At 34.7% G+C, this 26,110-nt stretch overlaps 1 protein-coding gene across 1 annotated transcript; it reads left to right on the forward strand.

The window, feature by feature from the left end:
• Positions 1 to 26,110, forward strand: LOC140450514 (gustatory receptor for sugar taste 64e-like). The gene is made up of 8 exons (XM_072544169.1): positions 1 to 259; positions 2,567 to 2,752; positions 2,820 to 2,971; positions 7,611 to 7,727; positions 12,286 to 12,440; positions 20,651 to 20,813; positions 22,433 to 22,522; positions 25,992 to 26,110. Exons 1-8 carry the CDS (start codon positions 1 to 3, stop codon positions 26,088 to 26,090), a joined length of 1,221 nt encoding a protein of 406 aa, XP_072400270.1. The 3' UTR covers positions 26,091 to 26,110.

Raw genomic sequence — 26,110 nt, forward strand, 5'->3', positions numbered from 1 at the left:
ATGTCAGAAAGAAGACAAGAACATAATTTTTTAATTAAATCCAACACCTTCCACGATAATATCAAATTTTTTCTAAGTATTGCACAAGCGTTTGGAGTGATGCCTTTGCACAACGTTAATAAAACATGGGATAGGGTTTATTTTAAATGGGCCAGTATTAGGGTCGTATATTCTATTATTAACGCTCTAGGGGCTCTTCTCAGTTCTGGCTTTTGGTTAGCTAAATTTGGAGCAGATGGTATAGTTGTGGATAAAACAGGTGAGCTGGTTGTAGGAGGAAATAAACGAACTAATTTTTAGTAAGCTTTATCTGCCTAATCTGACATTAATATTCCTCTTTGGATGTACGTATCTCATCTTTTTTCCACTTCTCTGCATTTTAGCTAATAGGAAGCCCTATTTAGAATGGAATATAACAAAACGAAAGATTCTTTGGTTCTAAATAATGCGATTAAACAAAATATATTATATGAATGTTTCTAAAATTCTTATAGGCGTAATAAATTTAAAAATAAAATAATTCCTTACAGCCATATACTTTTATTATTCAGTATAATTTTACTGGACAATATATGATAACATAAATATCAACTTATCTAAAATATTATCAAAGAAAAGATTGTTGGAAAACTAAGTACAAGGTGAAGAAAATGATTTAGCTGTGAAACTTGGAATGTTTAACTGTAGCTGCAATCAACTACTTTGGGCAGCTCCATCCAAAATTTAAATAGCTATAATGATATGCAAATTTCAAAACAAGAAAAAGAACAACTAAAGAAGATGGTTTTAATAAATGAAGCGTGCATTTCCATAACGTAGTAAGTGCCAAATTATAAATTTTTCAGGAGGAGTAAAAAACAGTTTTTTATCGAACATGTTTATTTCTTATAATGTAACATACTGAAAAAGGATTAGTTTAAAGGTATTATATAATACAAACATACCGCAAAGGAACAATAAACAAAGCTTACTTAAAAAAAAAAATTCAAAAATCTGTCCAAGGTCAAAACGTTGTAAGTGCCATCAGGTTTGCAAGTCAAAACGTTTTAAGTGCCACATATTTAACCGTTGTTTCCTACAGTAGAAACTTGCCCTGGTTGACTAATTTTTCTTTAAAATACTTCTTGGCATCATCGTGAAGATAAGGGAGCATTTTTTCAATATCTGTTCTTTTTTTCTCTGGGATACCAAAGTGAGTTCTAGTTTTTTGAAGGTCTATGATTTTAAAGTCTTCTAATGTAACTCCAGATTTGAGTACATTGGTCTCACTCCATCCAGCGAGCTCACTATGTCCTTTAGCCACCATCACCGTACCAAATTTCTCTCTTGTAAGACGAAGCTGCGTAGCTGTTGAAATTCCTAACTTCTTTCTGTTCAGTTTATCACAGGCAACGGTTTTGAAATCATAAAAGTCCTTAACCACCATGCACGAGAATGGATTTTTCTGGGCCGCACTAGTAATGATGTTAACAACATTCATCAATGTATAAGCCTTACACACTTTTTTACGTTTTTCTATGATTGCGAAATCTCTGTCGCAATTAAGGAAAGTGTGTCCTTTTACAGGAAATTTATGAATAATTTCCTCAAAAACGTTATTTGCTAGTATGGTCAAATACATGGCGATCATGAACTGATTTTTATTTTGACCCCCACAATTATCCGACCACAAAATAAGCTTTTTCTTTCCGTGATTGCCAATTTCCTTAGTAAGGTAAGTATATAAACAGGAGCTAATTTCCAAGGCACCCCTTCCCCCAAAGTCCTCAGTCCATAAACACATGAATCCCTTTCCTGTGATGGAATCGTGAATTCCTAAGTTACACACTGCAAGCTGTTGTGAATAGTACATTTCCATTTGGCTGGTGCAATCTTTTCTACGACATCTATTGTTTTAGTCCTCTCTCTTACTATCCTGTTTGGTATCATATCTCCTGAAATACTTCAAATAATTTTGAAGAACCGTACCAGGAAACATATACGAATTAATTTTTTGACCGCTTCAGAAGAAGCACCTCAACGGAACCTCCCCGAGCTAATCCAATAACCTAAAAGACTACCTCCAGCTACCGTTTGCGAATCTTTCACCACCATACCTCGCCTCAACATAGATGTCACAGTTCTTGAAACAGATACAGAAGCCTAAAGCTTCTAAATCTTCCCTTGGTTATATTAATGGTTATACAAACTGAAAAAACTTGAAAGTCATAAGAGGTCAAGTACGTTTTTTCTAATGGCCGAAATTACCCGGTCGATGGGGCCTATCTCTCTTTCCTCTACTTTCTATGTTTAATAAACTTAAACGTTGATTTGTAGGAGAGATGACTTACTACTTTTTTACCTTTTAGTATTCTTTCAGTCAGCAAGAGCTTATGTCTGGTTCTTATGGTAATTTCTGCTTAAGGTAACGTGTGAGTAGTATCATTTTGGTAGCAACGATAAAAACTATCAATTGGAAAAACTTGAAGGTCATAAGAGGGGAAGTACGTTCTTTTCTAATGGCGGAGATTTCTATCCCTCTTTATTATGCCTTTTATGTTTAATAAACTTAAGTCTTGATTTTTAGGACAGATGGCTTTCTACTTTTCTACATTTTTGTGTTCTTTATACCTAATAAAGCTAGCTCACAAGTGGACAGATATTCTAAGAGAATGGGCTGTTGTTGAAATGTCCATCACTGGATATGGACAAGAACCCAGCTTAAAAAGAACTTATGTCTGGTTGGTATCGTTATCGCTACTTATGGGAACATGTGAGTAATATTCGTCTAGTGAAAACTATAAAAAAAAACTTTTTTACTTCTCTTTCTACTTTTTTAGTTGAACATATTTTATTCATTACAAATGGAGTTTCTGATGCACGCACTTGTAAACCAGTTGATGGAAATTCTCTGAGGACGTTTTTCGAGGTATTATTTCCAAATTATTTTTCGTTTGTCACATTTAATATATGGATCGGAATTTGGGTTAAGGTAAGGAACTTATAATTTAATAAATTATAGTTAAAATTGTTTTGACGTTTAGATTAAGAACTCGGAAATATTTGTTTGCTGAAACGATTTCCAAGTTAGTAATCGAGACATCAAACATAAGACATGTTTAATTATACCGTTGTAGTTTATTCCCAAAAAATATAACAGTAACAAAAAACTAGTCGCACTACAAAACCATCTTAGTCATTAAATTTATCAATCTAAAGTAAATTTTTTTTAAAAATCAGATCGATTCAGGGCCTGACTGGCTCATAAAAGAGTCGCCAACCCAACCGCTTAAAAAAGGCGCCAAAATATACTCTAAACAAATGCGCCAGATTCCCCTTAAACTTTTACTTCAAACTTTTTTGCAATCCCAATACATGTAAAGTAAATCAATAATATTTGTGAATTTTTTTAAGTTTAATTTTAATTTAAATCCATAAAATCAATAACTGTTTTTATTGGGAATGAGCCACAATTTTACTTTAAAATAAGTTTATCTTGAAATTTCGATTTTCATATGGCAATTACTGGCAGGACGTCCCACGAGATACCAGTTGACACCGTGTACTGTCATCGAATGCGATAGTCTGTTGACTAGTACGCATTTCGATGCGCATCGCCCCGCCTCGAATTTTCCCATTGGCTTTTGACCTGGAAATCCCTATTTATCGCTCGAACAGCGCACATAAATATTGGCGATTTTCAGGTCAGCCAGGTCAGTCACTTACGGGCTCTCCGAGAGCTTAGTGCCCTCGGGGCTCTGCTCCTGTTCTATTTTCCATACTCTGTGGCTGAGAGATATTTTCAACTTTAACTTGGTGTTTTTATTTCGACAATCCTTTGTCATGTAAGAAAATATCTTGTCTTTCTCAAGACAAGTCATCGGAAGACCACAACCTAATGTATCATTTTCGACGAGGAATTTGTTGTGTAAGAAATATCTTGCCTTTTTCAAGGCAAGACACCGAAGATATAAATATTTACAAGTCCATACCCAGTAAATGGACTTAAGTATAGGAGCTCTCGACAGTATATTCGAAGCCTTCTACAGAGCACCCGGGGATATCAGAAGGTGGCTAGACCCGTATTTGTTCCCCCGAGGTGTCATGGCGCCCGACAACGTGGATTATTCCGAACCTGCGACCCAGCTCGCTTTAAAGGACGCAACACACCATTGACTTCAACATGGGTTGAAGTCAAGAGAACAATGGGGAGAGCCACGGAGGTTAGAATGCTATACTCTAACACTCCGCCATCGAGCTCTGTAGCAGTCCTGATGCCTTTCGTGTGCCAGATGTCTCAACGAGTCAGCCTTCTTCAACGCTTGAAGCCCCGGAAGCTACGGAGATCCTGAAGTAGCCACAGTCCCTTCCTGCCCTCCCCGAAATGTACGGAGGAGAACCACGGAGGCCCGGGCAAACTCGCCTACGAAACCCCAGGATAAAGTGGATGGGAACCTGATCGCAGAGAAGAAGACGAACCGCTGAGAGAAATGGTACACCGACCGTGGATGGAGCCTGCCAAAGAGGGAGATGCAGTAACATCCGGCCCCCAGGTTCCAGATAAGTGTTGTGTGAGTTTTATAGACAATTTCTTTAATTTACTTGTATTTTTATGCATCTATTTTCTTGTGTATTTTCACATGTATTTTTGTATTTTTATTCAATAAATATTTTCCCAGCCGCAGAGTCTCCAGAGGAGGGGGGATGTCATCGAATGCGATAGTCTGTTGACTAGTACGCATTTCGATGCGCATCGCCCCGCCTCGAATTTTCGCATTGGCTCTTGACCTGGAAATTCCTATTTATCGCTCGAACAGCGCATATAAATATTGGCGATTTTCAGGTCAGTCACTCACGGGCTCTCCGAGAGCTTAGTGCTCTCGGGGCTCTGCTCCTCTTCTATTTTCGATACTCTGTGGTTGAGAGTTATTTGCAACTTTAACTTGGTGTTTTTATTTCGACAATCCTTTGTCATGTAAGAAAATATCTTGTCTTTCTCAAGACAAGTCATCGGAAGACCACAACCTAATGTACCATTTTCGACGAGGAATTTGTTGTGTAAGAAATATCTTGCCTTTTTCAAGGCAAGACACCGAAGATATAAATATTTACAAGTCCATACCCAGTAAATGGACTTAAGTATAGGAGCTCTCGACAGTATATTCGAAGCCCTCTACAGAGCACCCGGGGATATCAGAAGGTGGCTAGACCCGTATTTGTTCCCCCGAGGTGACAGTACGATGAACCGGCGTCGTGAGCACACATTCGACTACGAGCTTTTTAACCGCAACACTCTGCTGGCATCAGACTTGCCATCCAATTGATCCTCGTTAAAGGGTTTAGAGTGTACTCATTCCGACTACGGGGCCTCAAATGAGTCCCGTATCGATATTTTTCGTCACTACCTCCTCGTGCTGGGAGTGCGTAATTTGCGCGCCTGCTGCCTTCCATGGATGTGTCAGCAGTTTCTCAGTACCTTCAAAATCGAATCCTGAGTCCCCGTTACAATCATGGTATGCGCAGAAATTACCATCGAAAGTTGATAAGGCATCGAAATGTCAACATAAATTTATTTTAAAGTTCTGGATCATCACTTTCAAGTAAACGTAAAAGTTCATCTTAACTCAGTTGCTTTCAGCTAGATATAAATGAAACGTAACTCATGTTCAGAATTTTATGCACTATTCACAAATACGACAAGAAACCAAGTGACACTGGATCTCAATATATTTATATTATTTCGTTAATTTTATCGCAGCTCAGGGAATTCCCCATTGAAACATGTAAAACATTTTAAATCAAATCAAATAGGTCACATAATTATTGCAAAAGTGGATTATACAACAAAACAAATTAACATTTAATGTAAATAAATAGAAACAAAACAAGAGTTAAAAAATAATCTTGTTAAAAACAATTTGAGCCGCTTGTATGCGTCGTATAAAGATGTAAAATGGAATACATAGATATTTATTTTATTTTATGTAAAATAAAAAGTGTAAACACCGCAACTGTCAAATAAGTGTTACCAATTTATGCCAAAATATCACCTTCGTTCTGTTCTATTACAACAGTGTGTTCCGAACAAATGTTCTTCATAAAATCGCTTTATAATGCATTTATATAAATTAAATGAAACATATTATTGTGTATTTCTTAAGTTAACATTAATAGAAATCTTTAAATATTATTTCTACGCATATAGAATAAAATATGTCTAGTGGCTGTAATGCCAGTGTACTCGGCAAAGTGATTCTAAAAAAGAACACACCTACCGCCTAAATATTTCGTGTTGGTATCATGTGACCTCACGGGCTATGACGCGGATGATGTGCAACGATAAGTAAATTAGATGAAGTATACACTCATAGTCGTAGTCGGTACTAATCTGTAAAATCTATGGGATTCCCACATTATTAATTATTATTCCCGTTCTTGTAGGCATAATTTTTTATTAATGCAATATATAAAGTACATATAGAAGGAAGACTGCCGATTAAAAATTAAGATCTATTCGCTCCATGCGTGACCATGGTAGGGGTACCTTGAAACGATGCCAGCGTGCGTAGCGGCGAAATATGACAAAATTGGAATCATGGAATCTTTTTACGCATAAATTTTATCAAAAATGTGTGCAAATACATGTTGCGTATTTAATTGTGCTAATAATAGCAAAAATAGTAAGTGTAGTTTTTATAGGTTCCCAAAGATTACATATAAATTAGAGAAAAGAAAAATATGGATCCATGCTATTAATATGAAAAAATATCACATAACCTCATTTTTATGCAATTGAAATAGGAAATATTTAAATAATTTACCTTAAATGATATTTTATAAGACTTCAAGCTAACTGCAGAGTGCCTGCTGACTTTAGCTTTTATATCATACCTTGTACTATTACTGTTTTTAATTATATGCTCTTTCACGTGAAAAACTTGATTTGCCAGTACTAGATTTTTCCCTTTCTTTTCCGTTTGGGGTTAAAAAGATATATTATGATGAATTTTGGAAACCCAGTTTTTAATACTACATTTATTTTGTACATAAACTGAAAAAATATAATTAAAAGGTTAATTATTAATAATTGTCAATTTCGCCTGTATTTAACAATGTCAAACATATGTCATATGTTTAACCTGAAAATTGGTAGGTCCAAAACAGTCAGATGAAGGCGGTAGGTGTCGCGTCAGTCACGCACGGAGCGAATAAAGTAACAGCCAAAAATTGTGATCTGTATATTTTAATTTAAATGTGTGTTGGTGTGGGTTGCTTTTCTGTAGATTTTACTTACAAATCCTATATCCTTCTTTCTAATTAACATACCCAAAAATGGTAGGGAGTTGTAATTTTTCTTTTTCATGTTGAATTTGATTGATTCTTCTTTACAATTAATTTCCATGAAAAATTTGTAGATTTTTGGCCACGTTTCTAAATAACATTTTTTGTAATAATAATTCTTCCACGAATTTATGTTAACAATGGAGATAATAAAAAGTCCATGGTTAATCCAACATCTTGTTTATAAAAATCGTTGTCTTAGTGAAAAAAGGTGTTTTTAGTGCATAGAGGAAAAATATTTTCAAAATTAGTGATCAAAATATTTTCAATTTTCTCTAATCTTTTTTCAGATCACTAATGTACTATCGACATTCACATGGATTTTTACAGATGTGTTTATCAGCTTAATAAGCATAGCACTAACTGCAAAATTTCGTAGGCTCGCTTCAAAGATACAAAACAACATGGTAAGGCTTTATTTTTTTAAGATCTTATGAGTATACAAGTACAAAAAGAGTAAGATTTTACATAAAATTTGAAAATTTTTATTCTCTTCATTATAATAGCACACGTATATGCCGATTTCTCTTCTTTCCCAACTTTACAAACTATTCAGTAAAATCATAATCAAACGCCTGAACAATAAACTAGACTTTTTCAATCTCGCGAGCAGGCTCTCTCCCTCCCACCCTCTCTCTCTCTCTCTCTCTCTCTCTCTCTCTCTCTCTCTCTCTCTCTCTCTTCATGGGTCTACGCTGCCTGTACAACTTGGCTCCACCTACTTCAGTAAAAAATATCTCCTCGACAGTTGCATATTCCCATGGCAGGCATATCTTTTAGTTTAGAACGTTATCCCTGCTTAGGAGTCTAGATCTGACATCTTGTGAGCAGGTTGGTTTTAGAAATGGATTTTGGACAAACGATCATTTGCAAACAATTAAGACTTTAATAGAGAGATCGGTGGAATATAAGAGACCTCTTGTACTTACGTTTGTCGATTTTAAAAAAGCTTTCAACAGTATTGAACTTCCTGCAATACTAGCATCCTTAGATCAAAGCAGATGGCAAACGTAAAACTCCACGAATACAAATATAAGTATCAGATACAAAGAGCAGTGGGACAAGGAGATATCATATCTCCTAAACTATTTACAGTAGTGTTAGAACACCCTTTTAAAAGCCTAAAGTGGACTAGTATTGCTCTGAATAGTGATGGCCAATGCTTGAACCACTTTCGCTTTGCTGATGATATTGTCTTAATCACTGATAACCCACCGATATCACTGATAGATGGAGAAGAAATAGAAGTCCCTGAATATTCATGCGTTATCAATAAGATAAGAACTGGTAAGGATAATTAAACTTGCGAGATAAATCGCCAGATATTTCTGGGCTGGGTGGCTTTTGGGAAGCTTAGAGACATATTTACGTTGAACATTCCTCTTTGTTTGAAAAAAGGAGAGTGCTCAAGCAATATATTTTACCTGTGATTATATATAGCGCGATAGATACATCAACCTACACGTAAATAATAAGACGATAATTCGTTCATTGAGATTTTCGTCAAAAAAATACGGGCCGATAACGTACTCATAATGCCGCCCTAAACATTAACACTCCATCGGTGTTGGCGATCAACTGTACGAAATAAATGTTTATTTTCTGTGTCATAATAATGAAAATTATGTCTATTTACTAGACCATTATTATGAAAAATCAATTCGTCTGTATCGATGTGTGAAAAAAATCAGGATCTTCTCCAACTTTAAAGTCCATAAACAAAAATTTAAACGGTTACCATAATCTTGTTGTGTCAAATACTGGTGAAGTTGAATGTGATACGGATGAAAGTGGTTGGTCTTAAGTATTCTACATACACTAGTTTGACTAATTTCTAATTCACCCGAAATTTTTCTTGTACTAATATTTGGGGTTTCCGTAACAGAAAGCAGGACATTAAGTTCGTTAACGTTGTTGGTTTATTTTTATTTACCTTTTCGTATGCAATATTACCAGTAGCATGGAATCTATTAAGCAATCTCTCAAAAACTTCCTTTTGTGGGTGTCTTCTATCAAGACACTTTTGAGCATAAACTTTAGAAGCTAAGAGACAATTTTCCAAACATTCTCCAATGCAAAGTACCATGTCGACTCTTTCATGGATAGCGTAATTCTTCATTTTTAGGAACAATGAAAGTTAAATATTACACACAAATGTTTATATTTTGACAATTACCAGACCGTAATGTCAGAAAATGACAATGTCATACAATGACATTAACTCACTATATCTTTTGTTTTAAAATATTTATACCGATTTAAAATGTAACAGAAATTTAAACTAACAACATTTAACGGGTTTTTACCCAAATATTTTAGTGGCTCAACACATGTACATTTAGTTACACTGATGATGGAATATAGATTCCGAAAACGTTTTGTAATTGTGACATACCCGTTTGGGTATTTTATTATATACCTTTTATAAAGGATTTTTAATAAAAAAAATTTATTTAATTTTTTGTATTTCTTGTGACGAAAATATAAGCATTCTCCATTTTTACTATTTTCAATGTTTATATCGGATATATAGGGTGTTTCAAAAAAAGGTAACCCCGTCTCTAGGGTAGGTAAAAAACTGAAAAATAATTGGGGTTTGCTTAGTAAAAATTTTTTGTTACGCCATCCGTTTTCAAGATACAGGGCGTTGAAAAAAAAATTTACGCATTTTTTACGATTTTGCCGAAACTACTGGCAACATTGTAATGAAATTTTATACGAATATGTTTTGGAAGCTGATACATCCCATAAATTTGTTTTTATATCTGATTCTCATGGAGGGCGCTAGTTACACGGATCGTACTAAGTATTAGTCAATATAACTTTTTTAAGAGTATAATTATTAATCAAAATTTCAAGTAAACTTAAACATTATTCAATTTTACACGAAAAAGGTGTTCTTGGTAAAACTCGATACTGTGTACCGTTTTCGGAATATTTTGATTTGAAAATTATGAAGTAATAATTGATGCTGGTAGTAATGATAAAGTTCTAATAGGTATACCTCTATTTTCTCCAAGTGTGCCATGGAAATCTGACATTACTATCTTCTCCAAGTGTGACATTGGAAATAATTAGAGTTTTGAAACCTCGTTATTTGTAAAATCAAATCAAAATTTACTCAAATATTGAATACACTGACATGTTATTAACCTTAAGCAAATGTTTAGGATATTCTAGTACAGCTGTAACACGTTATGCAGAAAAGTTTCCTAGAAGAAACTTACCAAGTAAAAAAACATTTAGAGCCGTTGAACGACGTTGTCGAGAAACTGGGAATTTGAGACCAAATAAAATAAATTCTGGTAGACCAAGAACAACAAGAACAATTAATAAAGAAAATAATATTTTAAATTTACTTGATCAAGATCCAACAGTTAGCGTAAGGAATATAGAAAGACAAACAAATACTTCTTCTTCAAGTACTTGGCGGATACTGAAAGAACAGCAATTACATCCTTATCATTACAGACAAGTCCAAGAGCTCTTGCCAGATGATCTACCGGTTAGAGTGGATTTTTGTGAAACATTGCAGCAAAGGACAGCCCACAATCCTAATTTTTTAAAATGCATTCTTTTTACGGACGGGGCCACCTTTACGCGACAAGGTATGTTTAACTCCCATAATGCACACTACTTGTGTGATGAGAATCCACGAGTCAAAAGGGTATCACATTACCAACACTCATTTAAAGTTAATGTTTGGGCAGCAACTTTAAGTATAAAAAAAATTATTACATATATTATAATAGTTTATCATAGGTTATAACAAATTAATAGGTTATCATATTCTACCTGGAAATTTAAATGGTGATATGTATCTCGATTTTTTAAACAATTCCTTATTCGAGATATTAGAAGATTTAACGCTAATCGAGCGAAGATCTTTATTTTTTATGCACGATGGAGCTCCACACTTTGATAGAAGGTGTCGTAATTGGTTGAGTAATCATTTTCCGAATCGATGGATTGGTAGAGGTGGAGAAGCTCCGATTCATTGGCCTCCTCGGTCATGCGATTTTAACCCTTTGGACTACGCAGTTTGGTCGCATATTAAGGAAAAAGTCTATGCTACAGAGGTAAATTCATACCAAGAATTGGAAGAAAGAATTCAACGTCAATTTAATGACATCATAGCTGATCCCCTACCGTTTAGAAGGTTAATGGAATCTTTAGAAAAAAGAATAGACTTGTGTATTCGCGAAAACGGAGGGCATTTTGAACACTTACTGTAATTGAACTTTATTTTATGTTCTTAGTCATTAATTTAATTTTCTTCTTGTGAATTTTGTTTAATTACTAACTATTTTATACCAGCATCAATTACTACTTCATAATTTTTAGTTATTTGATGCTAGTAGTTTCTGCAAAATCGTAAAAAATGGTTAAAAATTTTTTTTTTCAACGACCTGTATCTTGAAAACGGATGGCGTTACAAAAATTTTTTACTAAGCAAACCCCAATTATTTTTCAGTTTTTTACCTACCCTAGAGACGGGGTTACTTTTTTTTGAAATACCCTGTATACGCGCTGACATAGAAGTTGGTGCTCGTGACGTATATGTCCGCCAGTGTAGAATTATTTGGCCATCTACAATTGCATTTATACATAATACCTGGATTGGAGTTTTGCTGGTCAAACCCGATTTCATGAAATAAAGTTTCGACGTTTTGCCTTACCAAATTAGTTTTTTCTCCTAAGAAAATTATTTAGTCAATAGCAGAAAACCGCCATTTATTTGGGTTTTGGCTAAGACCTGAAGATTGACTAGTCAAACTGAGAAGCGCTTGAGCTTCGAGGTTTAACTATACAAAAGTTTACTTGTTTTCGGCACGTTTTAACTAGAATGCACTGTAGATGTTAATAAACCATAAAACATATTAATATGTTTTGTTAAAATAATCTCATGGTAGAATAAAACTTACTTATTTAATCATATCTTGGTACTAAGATGTATTATTTTAGATAATGCATAGGGTATTCTGGAAAGAGTTTAGAGAAGATTATCAAAAGTTATATCTACTAAGTAAGCTCATCGACAAACACATTTCGTCTTTGGTTTTAATATCGTATATGCACAACATTTTCTTCCTTTGTCTTCAACTCTACAACAGTCTGAGGTAAGAAAAACAATATTTTATGAAGTTAAGACTTACTATTATCAAAATTTATGTCCAAAATAGGAACTCGCGACAGCAATTATGTCAATTACGTTATAGCCCGTAGGATTTCAATAGAAACCCAACCACGGTTTTATTCCATATGCCTTTGAGAGCACTGAAAGATGAAAACTGTGCAGTTTCCTAGAAAAAATTGCGTAAAAATTAATTTTCTTTTGTAAAGAAAATAATATGTGCTGTGACGATTTTTTCTCTTATGCCATTTTACAAATTGATAGAGGAATAATAATTCTATTTAAAAAAAATGGCATTAGGACTAATAGTGCACCAAACGTGTCAATTATGACCTAAACATGTTATGTTAATAGATCAGTGTCCGTGATTTTCTCTTTTATGCCACTTGAAAGTGTGTTAATTTTGACGATAAGAAACCTACAAAAAAGGTATAAGGACAGGTTGTAAAAACGAAAAACTTTACCTTGGAAAAGTTTCGGAAAATTCGATTTCCAGAAAAATAAACCTGGTTCAACTTGACATTTTCAGTACACCAAAAGGCATAAAGGATACAGTCGTGGGTGAACTTCACATTGAAATCCGACGCACTATTGCGATCATCCAGATCGGATTATTTTCATACCGATTCGACTCGAGTGACTTGTTTACATTAGGCCAATGTCACACGCAGCGGTTTTACAGAAGCGTTTATCGATGCGGTTTTCTAGACCAGTGACGCACGTAACTATTTAACCGAAGCTGTTTACCACGTATATTTCCCTTTCAAAATATTGTGATTTATTGAAATGAGTGATGAAAAAGTAGAAGTATTGACGTTGACTCTTTTGTACTACCGCTGGAAAAAAAGAAGGAAAACTCGGAGGATGTGGATACACCTAATTATTCAAGGAAGGAAAAGATAAAGGGTTCTTCAATAATTTGGTCTTTTAATTGAGGAATCATGAAAAGCAATTTTTTAATTTTACTGCTTTCGTCATCCCTTCAGAAGCAAACATTCTTCGGCATAGTTTTTTGATAATTCGATAACTGTGTTCTGATGTTTTATGTCCCACAAAGCGAGACGCTTTTCTACCTCCCCAATAAATTTATCAACATATATTTTTGTATTTTCAGACAAAAATATTGAAGAAAAAACAAACAAAAATTCAACAATTGTTAGCAAACTGCTTTCAGAAAATTGACAGTGGTGATGCAATAAAACGCAACTATTACTATAAAAGATTGTTTTGAAAAACGAACCGGGAAGTAATCCCAACCGACTCGGTTTAAAAACCGTCAGGCGGGGCACACCGCTTGGTCTGTCACTACTTATTTACTCAACATAACCTTCCGATTCGATTTTACTTTCGGGAAACGCTTCGGTCAAAACCGCCGCATATGTCATGGCACAAAGTCATTCCATCAACAGCGGTGGACGGTAGGGGTACTTTATAATTATGTAAAAAAATTTACGAATTCATTATTCTTGTACAAAGTCTAAGTTTAATTTTTACGCAGTAAGTAAGTAGGTATAATCGTCACTTTTATACATTTACAAGAAACGACTAACAAAACATGTAAAGTAGATACCGAACTAATATCATCACCACAGAAATAATAATCAGACTGCTCACTCTCAGATGCCGCATTTGAAGTGTGTCAGCACGCGATTGCCATATTAAAAATGGAAAACAGGCTCGGATTGAGAAATTTGTGACAAGCTAAATTCTTCAACTAAAAGTACGACATAAAATATTGCATATTATGTCTATGGTTGCCACAAATAAATTAAACCGGGAAAGTTTTTCTATTCCTGGATTATTAACATATTATAATTGGAATGTGCCTACTGAATTAAAATATAGGATAGAAAAAAAGAACAGTTTCTGAAAGTTACAAACAGTTTTAGAAATAGATACATTCATAAGGATGGATTAGAATTATTTCCGTAGTATACATAGTCCAAATATTTTTGATAGTGTGACGTGAACATGATAATATGCAAGCTTGCGGTTACGTGACAACATTCTCTTCCATTAAACATAATTACGCTGACATGCCTTTAAATTGGAAATACAAATATAAGTAATTCTCAGCTGTAAAATCAATAAACAACTGATAATGGAATTTATTAGTTAAGTGGGAAGTTACTAGAAATAAAAAACAAATGTCATTTATAAATGGTTTATTTTTAATTTTTACATAACTATTAACGAAATACAAAGAATAAGATACTAAAACGCTGATGACATCGCATTGATAACCGATAAAAAAGAAGAATTATTTGAAATGATGAAAGAACTGGACGTAGAAGCTGGAAAGATAGGCCTTAATATGAATTACAGCAAGACCAAAATCATAACAAATACAGATGAAGACATCACAATGAGGATCGGACAAGATAAAATAGAACAAGTTCAGGATTATATATATATATATATATATATATATATATATATATATATATATATATATATCTGGGTCAAACTATAAAACTTAACAAAGAAAACCAAACAGCAAAGATAAAAAGACGAGTTAGACTGGCATGGGCGGCATTTGGCAAACTAAGCTACATTTTTAAAAACAAAAGATATCCACAGCATCTTAAGACCAAAGTATACAATCAATGCGTACTCCCTGATCTCACTTATGGTTTCCAAACGTGGACATTTACAAAAGCAAACATGGACAAAATCATAAAAACCCAAAGAGCAATGGAAAGACAAATGTGGCACATAAGACTAATGGATAAAAAGAGAAACGAGTGGATAAGAGAGAAAACAAAAGTGAGGGATTTTAGACAAGAACTTGCAAAATTGAAATGGAGATTTGCCGGACACAATATATGACAAAAAGAAAACCGATAAAACAAAATTCTTATAAGTTGGAGGCCCTGGGAATATAAACGAAGCAGAGGAAGGCCCCAAATAAGACGGGCAGATGATATCAAGAAGCACGTGGCATCTAGGTGGATGACTGTAGCGACAGACAGAGAAGAATGAAAAAGGATTGGGGAGGCCTATGTTCAAAGATGGACCGAAGAAGGCTAATTAGATAGAAGATACTCGTGAGTATTTTGTGTTAATGGCACGTTTTTTTGGACTATTTTAGAAGTAAAATGAAAACACGTGGAAAAAAAGTTGTGGATACTTTATATCCCGGTAAAAATTGTAAATAGGTAATAATGCCATACAGAAAAGAAATGAACAACACAATAATTATATGGAAAGAAGAACCAGAGAAAGAAGGGCAAGTTACCAAGATGCAAGACGGAGGGCCGATAAAATATGCCGAACAGAGAAAAGAAAATACGAAAACAGCAAAATATATAAAATGGAAGAAAATCTGCAAAGCAACAATTAAGACAGGCGTACAGATATCTACGCAATTTAAGAGAAGGATACAAACCCCGAACAGATCTATACAGAAATCAAGAAGGGCAAATAACCAGTGATCCAAAAGAAATAAAATCAGTCTGGAAAACCTATTTCCAAACTCTTTTAGGGACACAAGAAAATGAAGAGCATATGGACATGCACCACAATGAGCTAGACACCGAAAATATAGAACCCCTAACGATGGAAGAGGTAAAACAGGCAATATGAGCACAAAAGAACAATAAGGCTCGAGGTATTGACAACGTCCACCCTGAGCTATATAAATTAGGTGGCGATCACCTAGTAGGACAAATGCATATGCTCATGAACAAGATTTGGAATGATGAAAAGATCCCTAATGATTGGAAAACCGGGATTATATGCCCAATCTATAAAAAGGGGATAAACTGAAATGCGAAAATTATCGCGGCATAACCCTCTTGTGCACGGCGTACAAAATTTTTACTTACATACTAAACAAACGACTCCAACATCTAACTGAAAATATTGTCGGGGAATATCAAACCGGTTTCCGACAAGGAAGATCTATAACTCACCAACTATTCACAGTGAAACAAATTTTTAACAAATCGTGGGAATACGACATTGCGTCCACAACATATTATTTGATTTCAAACAAGCCTACGACTCAATAATTAATATTAACAAGTTCTATCAAATATTGCAGAGCTTTAATATCCCCCAAAAATACATCCGACTGGTAAAAACAACAATTAATTCGTCAATAGCAACTGTCAGAGTCCAAAATGAGCTCACTGAAAACTTTACAATAATCCAAGGATTAAAGCAAGGAGACGGGCTGGCACCGACACTATTCAACCTAACCTTGGAATATGTGATAAGACAGCCGAATATAGGAAGAGATAATCTCCTACCAAATAAATCAATACAGATTGCCGCCTATGCCGATGATATCAGCATCATGTCTCGCAGAACAGAAGAGGCGGCAGAAATATATTCACAATTAAAAACAAAGGCAAAAGAGGCCGAACTAGAAATAAATATTCAAAAGACAAAAAAGTTAACACAGGCACGAGCTAAGGGAAGCAGACGCACAGTTGAATTAGAGGACGATATTGAAACGGTAGAAAGTTTCACATATTTAGGAGTTTCATTAAACACGGATGGAACAGAAGAACCAGAAATCCAAAGAAGAATAGTAAAGGGAAACAAAGCTTATTTTTCACCCGATCATGTGTTCCGTTCCAAAAACACACACTGGAGATCGAAAATCAGGGTCTACAAAACTATTATCAGACCAATAGTATGTTATGCATGCGAGACATGGGTGATGACAGAAGAGACAAAAAGAAAACTGGAAGTCTTAGAAAGAAAAGTCCTAAGAAAGATATTTGGACCTATTAACGAAAACGAAATATGGAGATCCAGGTACAACCATGAACTCTACCAACTGTTCAAAGCGACACCGATCTCAGAATTCGTTATACTTCAGAGACTTCGCTGGGCTGGTCATGTAGTAAGAATGGAGACAGAAAGATTGCCGAAAAGAGACCTAGATAGTAAAATGCAGGGCGCAACACCAAAAGGAAGGCCACGCAAAAGATGGGAGGATGAAGTGGCAGCGGACGCGCAAAATTTGTTAGACGTGAGAACCTGGAGAAGATCGGCGCGGGACCGACAAGGTTGGAGGCATAGTTTGGAGGAGACCAAGGCCCGATTTGAAGAGAGAGACAGAAAAATTAAAAAAAAAATAAGTTCGAAACGAAATGAAAGTTTTTGTTTACTTTTCCGAAGTATTCACGAAGGTAAGAAAAATAACAATTTCGTATTTATGTATTCAGATCTTAGAAGTTAAAATATGCATTTAAAACAATTTCAAGTTTAAGAATTACAGTAAATACTCATTTTTAGTAAAATAAAGTTATTACAAGCTAAAATACAGTACTGAATAAAAGTTATGGCAAAACAGTAATCTGACTGACTTTCAAAGAATAATTTGTTAGCTTTTCATATTGGATGTCTATACTTCCACTGTTTAGGTCTGAGAAATGAGAACTACCGCTTAAATCTTTAAGTTTGTGAGCTAGAAGATCAACTGGTAACAATGAGGAAAGAAGTTTGTTTGATAGCAACAACTCAACAAGTTCTCGTAGACACTTCGTCTCAGGACTAGCAAACTCCAGTGAAGTCTTACGTTGTCATGCTATCAATTCCTGTTGTAACTTAAACATCTTAGTTTATAAAGTCAAATAATGTAACTCAAATTCAATTTAACAACATTTAACGGGTTTTTACCCAAGTATTTAGTGGCTCAAAACATGTAAAGTTTGTTTCACGAAAAATGGTTGAGTGCTTAATGGTTACCTGAGTTGATTCTATTGTGTATACAAGAGTCTCTCAATAAACTACCGAAGTACACAGGGTCGCACTTCAGAAAGTTTGTTATTTAATATATTTCATTGGTAGCTGTGTAATACACGATTATAAAAATTTATTAAATTATTTCATATGGTATTTTCAGGATGTTCAAGTGAATATACTTGATAATTGAACAATTTTTAACATGAAGAAAGTAGTTTTTTTGTTCTACGTGAATAATTGTAGTATATGGATCTAAATTCAGAAAGGTACTTTCCTTCACACTTTTTACAGGCTTAGGACTGTCAGCAAAAAACTGGCGTGTTTAAAAGTTTTTGCTCTTCCTAATCGGATATCGTTAAACATGTACAGTAATAATAGTTCTATTTACAGTATATACATACAAACGAATACATAATGTACAAAAAATAGATGAATTGAAAAAAAAAATATAGAAAAATATATACAAGTTAATATTTACAAAAAAAAAATACCCAAAATAACTAAAATATATTTATAAATTCCTAAATACCTAATTCTGTTTCGCTGTCGCTATCCTCTTCAAGATTAATAACAATTGGTTTAATTATATGATTCAAAGTAACGTATGAATTTTCTACGTTCTTTACATGGCGTACTGAATTTTTCCAACTTTCTGGGGAGATATCATCAACACATTTCCTTATTAATTCGACTACACTACCACTTAAAGTCGGAGAAACATTTTGTGACCTAACATTTGACTTAAGTTGGTGCCACATATGCTCTATGGGATTAAATAAACAATAGTAGGGCGGAAGCCGTAAGACTGTATGTCCCATGTCCTCGGCCAATGCGTCACAAACATATACTTTTTTAATAGAAAATTATTTTAACACTTTCAACAGTTCATTTTTTAAATAACTTTCTTCAAAATATATATCGTTTTCTAACAGGTAGTTTTAAATTTCAATTTTCTTGTTATTTGCACTTGGAGACTTATGTAATTGACGACTGTGGTAACTTGCATTGTCCATTACTATCACACTATTTTGAGGAAGGTTAGGTATAAGACAATTCTTAAACCATTGCTCAAAAAGCTCTGCCGTTGTATCCTCATGGTAGTCCACGCAGGAGTCTTTAATGTTCTTTGCAGAAAGCCATAAGGCATTTGGGATCCAACCATTTTCTGATCCTGCATGTAAAATTGTTATTCTTTTCCCTTTGTTTGATGGAGCTTTTGTTTGACACCTGTTGGAAGAATCTGACCATCCTTTGGATGGTGTTTCATGAGTGTCAAACCATGTCTCGTCCAGATAAATTGTTGGTCGATCTTCTGTACGGTACTTTCTTATGGAAGTTATATATTCAGTACGCCACTTTTGTAAACGATGGGACTCCATAAGCACTTGCCTATTTGTGTATCATCATTAGTAAGCCGTTGTTTTAAAGCATCTAATGTAGGTATCCGTTGCTCTTCGTACATTGTGTAAATTTTTCATCTTATTAAGTCCTTATCACTTTCGTCAATACATTTGGTAGAACCGGCATCCTTACGCTTCCTTTTTGACTTAATTGGATTTGATGTAATTTTTTTCACTGTGGTTGGAGATATTTTCGGTAAATCAGATATTTCACTGGCAGCAGTATTAGCAGTAAGTCCTCTTGTAAGTAAGGAACTATATATTGTTTTTACGATTTCTCTAGCGTCAGAAGATAAATGCTTTTTCTTTGCTGGAACACTGGAAGAAGCACCATCAATGTTTTTCCACGGACGCCACATAATGCTGTTTTATATGTATAAATAGGTATAACACTGGTAACACTTGTAACACTTTCAACTAAATAAAACAAAATGTATATTTAAAAATTTCTCATCGGTTTTATATACTTTTACAAATTATACAGAATAGAGGGAACCTGTATAATTATTCCAGGAAATACTTAACGATCAACAAATTTATTGTGGTCATTAAAATATCAACCGTTTTTATAATTTTATACGATTTTTTAATCGTTTTTATATTACCAAGAATTTCTTATACAAACAAGATAACGACACTCCACAGTAGCTTCAATTTTACCTGAATACTTACCTGCTCAACTAATGTTGACTAAGCTGGGGTACTTGCGGTCGGGTTTTATTGCAATCATTAAGCACTCAACCATTTTTCGTGAAATAAACTATACATCCAAATAGCACTGATGATGGAATATTAATTCCGAAAATGTTCTGTGATGTAGCTCGATATTGTGTTTTAATATATACCTTTTATAAAGGAATTTTTAAATAAATTTTTTGAGATAAAAATTCACTGAACAACACTAGTTCTGTTTAAAACATGGCTAATTGCATCAGCACGAACTGTGCGTACTTATTTCGCCAAGCAGAGTGGGCATTCTGATTGTTTTATTATTCTGTGCCATCACCTATTCGAAACAGATATTTTTAAATGCCCAAAGTTTGGGTAAGGCAACATTTGGTAATTTGTATTAAGCATTAAATTTATTTTGTTTTAGAGAACGAAAAGGATTTGTGGATTTAACATATTTCGTTTTTTCTTTTGCATTTCTGGTATCCAGAATAATTGGCGTTTCTATGTTCGGAGCTTGGTTGTACGAAGAAGCTAAAAAACCAATGGAAATATTATACAATGTACCAACAGAATTTTATTGCACAGAGGTAAATATTAATGGTTTTATTACATTATTACTTTTTCTACATTATTTGACTCTGCTTTCATCTATCTTATCTTTTTCACCTGTTATCTTCACCATATCTCCTATTTCGTACTTAATTTTTTACCTGGTGCGATTTAATCACTCTTAAGATGCTTGTTTTATCTCTGCTTAATATGTGTTTATATTATTCTTTTCACTTATTCCCGTATGTCATGCATCATGGCTGTTTTCTCACCCCATTCTTGGGTTGTATATTTCTTACCTTCATAATATTTCTATTTTTGGTGCGTCTTTGTTTTGCTATGGAAATTTTTGTGTCTGAAGCATATCTTGCTATTGGTCTTAATATTATTTTACAAATTTTCATTCTTACATTTTGGTTATATTTAACGTCTATACTTCCCCTGGCTATATGCATCTAGTTTAATGTTTGTCACTGTTTCCTATTTACTACTTAACACATTCCTTGCCAACTTGGACGGGAGAATTATAGCCGTGAGCCAGTTCTATTTTTTTTATTGCAGCTGTTAGCTGCAACAAATAACTATTTTATACTAAAACAAATTCTCGTCAGGAGCCAATGAACGCACCTGGCACGTTTACATTACATTCAAATTACTACTTTATGTGATTTTAGCTCCAAATACAGTTCAAAAATGCTACTATATAAGGAAATAATGAAACAAGACTATAATAGTTAACTTTTCTAAAGTCCAAATAGATTTTGCAATATCCTTCCTTCAAACGAGTCACCTGAATTACGTAAGCACACACACACTCATTCGGAACCAACCTTCTCTCGTCCACATACTAACATATACTAAACATCCGACACAATAAAATTCGTTGCAATCGTGAAGCCAAATGAATAATATGATGACCAATGAACATAAGACTCTCGAAAACGCGCCAGGCGCGTTGGTGGCACATGGCGGATAGTCCCGACAACGCGCAAGGTACGTTAGCGGCAAAGAATGTGTTTAATAAAGATATTTTCTTTTTCTCAGTTACTTTTAGTTCTCGCAACTTCTGCATAATTGCAGTTCTTTGTGGATCCTGGCTTGCTCAAGAACTTTCTACCATTCTTCTTTATTCAAAGCACGCATCGTCTCTAGTGCACGTAAAAGTTTTTTTTACTGTATTACTCTCTCGACTTAGTATTGGCAATTTTTTGGAATATTAGTTAGATGTTCTTTTCTCAGTTGTAATATGGTTATCAGCCGCATATTCTATTAATATCATTCTTACTATTGTTTTCCAGTAAATTAAATCTTAATACAATGTTTCATTCTTCCATTCTTCTGCACTACTTAGTTGTTTATGAGATACATTTTGTAAGAGACCACAATTCTTTTTGATTAATTTCTGATCCCTTACTTTATGAGTTTTCCTCATATTCCATCACGTCCCAACATTTTCTTGATTTTAATTAATCTGTTTTCGCATTGTATTCCTTTTACTCTTTCATGAGCCACGCATCAAAAGCAGATTACAAATGGAAAGGTCAATATTCACTATTAAGAATAAGTTTACTGACAAATATCACACTTTCTTTAACACGTAATTTACATTTTTTAAAAGGTACAGATCTTCTATTCATTTCTTTTGTATTTATTGCAGATTGGAAGATTAATAGAACAGATCTACATAAGTCCTATTGGTATAACCGGATTAAGATTTTTCATGGTCACTAGAAATTTTATGTTACAGGTTGGTATAAAATAGTTACAGTATCTATGTAGATTATGTCACACAGTAACTGTCTATTAGGGGACATGAAAGGAGCCTCCATATAAATTGTGTTCACTAGAGAAAACAATTGGGCGTCCCCTGGAAACGAGTAGTGTCGGCTAGTCCTTTCAATAACGGTGCACCAACACAGATGCAAACTCATTCAAAACGGTCTTTATTAAGACTTTCTTTGATCACTATTTCAATTAATATTTAAGACCTATCAGCAGATAAAGAAGGTTTGTTGTCTGGTTTGTGCAGAGACCATGGTGTCGATGTCCTACTGCTTCAATAAATCCATCGAGGTACTGCATGCCACAGATCAAAGATTGGTGGTCATCATCAGTGGCATTACAGCTCGTTATGAGCCAAACCTTCTTCAAAACAATCTTCCATTCGCCCCTGTCTCTATCAACTCTTCTCCATGCTTTAACTCAGATGGATTTTAGATCATCCTCTATTTTATCTTAATACCTAAATTTTGGTCTTCCTCTGGCTCGTCTTCCCACTAGTCCTCTTCGGTCGAAAATTTTTCTGATCGTTGCATCTTCATCTCGTCTAATTACATGTCCTATCCATCGAAGGCGTGCTAATTTAATACATTTTACAACGTCAGGTTCCCCAAAACTTCTGTAAAACTCAAAGTTGTAGCGCCTACGCTACAAATCCTATTCTTGGACTCCTCCATATATTTTCCTTAGATTTTTCTCTCGAAACGTTTAAGCAATTCTTGGTCGTTCTGTGTAAGTGACCACGTTTCTGACCCGTATGTTAACACCGGCCTTATTAGTGTTTTATATAAGTATGGTAACTTTAATTTTTTTGGGGCCATCTGTTTCCTCAAGCCATAATAGCATTTATTGGCAAGCACTATTCTTCTTTTGTGTCCACACCTTCCAGTTCCAGATCATCAATTAATAGTCTAGGTATCTAGTTGCCTGATCTAGTACAATACATATACTTGGTTTTCTGTGCGTTTATTTTTAATCCCATTCTCAGTGCAGACGCCCTTAGTGATCGAAATGCTTCGATCAGAGATTCTGTGGACCAAGCAATAATGTCTATGTCATCTGCATATCCGACCACTTATACAGATTTATTAAAGATGGTGCCATTCGTATTAATATGGCACTCTCGAATTACTTTTTCTAGTGCAAGGTTAAATAAGAGACACGACAGTCCATCTCCCTGACTCAGTCCATTTTTACAATGGAAGGGTCTTGAAAAGTCGTTTTGGATTCTGACTACACTCTCTACGCCTGTAAGTGTAAGTTCCATTAGTTGAACAAGATGAAGCGGCATTTGAAATTCCACCATAGCCTGTAGAAGTTTTTGTCTGTTGACTGAGTCGTATGCGGCTTTGAAATCCACGAATATGTCGTGGGTGTCGACTCCGAACTCAAACGTTTTCTCAAGAATCTGCCTGACTGTGAAGATTTGATCCGTTGTTGATTTATTGGGTCGGAAACCGCACTGGTAGTTCCCAACTATTTTTTCAGCATAGGGGATCAATATTCTGTACATTACGTTATACAATACTTTATATGCCACGTTAAGTAGGGTGATACCTTTATAATTATCACACACCATCATATCTCCCTTTTTGTGAAGAGGGTGCATTACACCCAATTTCCAGTCCGCGGACGTTTCCTTCCGTTGCCAGATTTCGGTTACTAATTTATTCATGTGTTTAAAAAGGGTGTCACCACCATTTTTAATGAGTTCGGCAGGAAGATTTTCCAAACGGGGGGCTTTGTTATTTTTCAGTTTTGAAATGGCTTCTCTAATTTCTTCTTCGGTGGGGGCGGCTCTTGAGCGTTTTCATCCATTTCAGACAAAGTAATTTCTATTTGGGCTTCTTCACGACTGTCGCTAAGCAGTTCTTCAAAATGATTCGCCCACCTGTTTAGTATCTGTTCTTTGTCACTAATTATGGAACCATCTCTGTCTTTACATGCTGTTATTCTGGGTTTGAATTCTTTTCTGCGGCTACTTATCTTCTGCTAGAATTTTCGCGAGTCTTTTCTATTGTGGTGGTTAACAATCTCGTTTAGAGCGTTTTCGTATGGCTCTTTCTTTTTCCTTCTAAACGTCCTTTTTTCTTCTCGTCTACGATTTCCATAGCCTTCCAAGTTTGATCCCGTTCTGCGCTGCTGAAGTCTCTTATATGCTTTATTTTTCTGTTGGTTAATGGATCTACATTCTTCGTCAAACCAATCTTCGTTTATTTTAGCCTGGTTAGGTTTTAAAAAGCCTTTACCCGCTATATGGATAGCTTTCTTGCATTTGGTTCAGTGTTCTTCTATACTTAAATTTTCGACAATTCTTGTCAGTTCTTCATTTAAAATTTTCCTTTAGTTATCCCTAGCGTCTTCAGATTTTAGCACATCAGTATGATATTTCGTAGATTTTGTGCTCTGGCCCTTCTTAGCGTTTGTTATACGAGACCTGATATACGATACTACATGCTCTTACATCTAGTATGTACGAGAAATGTCGACTATCAATTAGTACATGGTCAATTTGGTTTTTTGTTTGACCGTCTGGTGATTGCCATGTGGCTTTGTGGATATTGATAAAGATTGGTGGTATGAAGCTTTTATTGGAAAGATCACACTATCGATATAATAGCGTAGTCATTGTCAGACCAGATATCGATGTAGCTTCTACAACTTTAACAAACCGAGATTCTCACAGTGAAGTTAAACTCAGGTACGGTAACATCCATCTATAAACCGCCAAGTACTGACTGTTTCTTCAAAGAACCGGATAACATTTCGTAGTGGGTTTCGTACATTACCAGTGTCGCGTGGAGTTTTAACAAGACGGACTAGAATGGCGAAGAACTAGAAAAATATGTGGAAAGCCTGGCTAATTTGGCTAAACAACAAATTCCCCCTTTGGCTAAATCATCTTACCTTTTTTGAAATCACAAAAACCAAGTTTAGAATCTGACTCTTATAGGCCAATCAATCAGCCTTACATGTTCTACAAGCAAGTTAATGGAGAAAATGGTAAACCATAGACTGATGTGGATGATAAACACACTAATCACTTAATATCGAAATAAAATGGATTTCGACCTAATAGCTCTGGAATTGATAATTGTTTGTTTGTATTCGAGGTTATAAAGTTGTTATCACTACTATAAAAGAAGATAATGCTATTGCTGTTAATCCTGTGTCATTTACGTACGTCTTGATTGTGCTAATATGGATAAACCCTCGATACTTAAGCTGCACGTTATAGTAAATAAATTTTACAACATGGCGAGCTACAGATACTAGAGCAAACATGTTAATTGGGAAGCGAATTTGTGTGATAATAGCAGCTCTCCGCCAAATGACTTAAGAAACTGACAATCCTATTGAATTTCTTCTTTATTTAGCTTTTTTTACTATGATAAGTCATATCCAAATTAATGTTTAAATAACAAACTAATTTTCAGATGGCTGGAACTATAGTAACACTTGAACTGATGCTATTTCAGTTTGCACCGATAGACTCAACTCTTCGATCTTCCAATCGATCTGACTCGTGTATTTAGTTATATCACCACAATATTTT

Source organism: Diabrotica undecimpunctata, chromosome 9, assembly GCF_040954645.1.
Source record: "Diabrotica undecimpunctata isolate CICGRU chromosome 9, icDiaUnde3, whole genome shotgun sequence".
Lineage (NCBI taxonomy): Eukaryota > Metazoa > Arthropoda > Insecta > Coleoptera > Chrysomelidae > Diabrotica > Diabrotica undecimpunctata.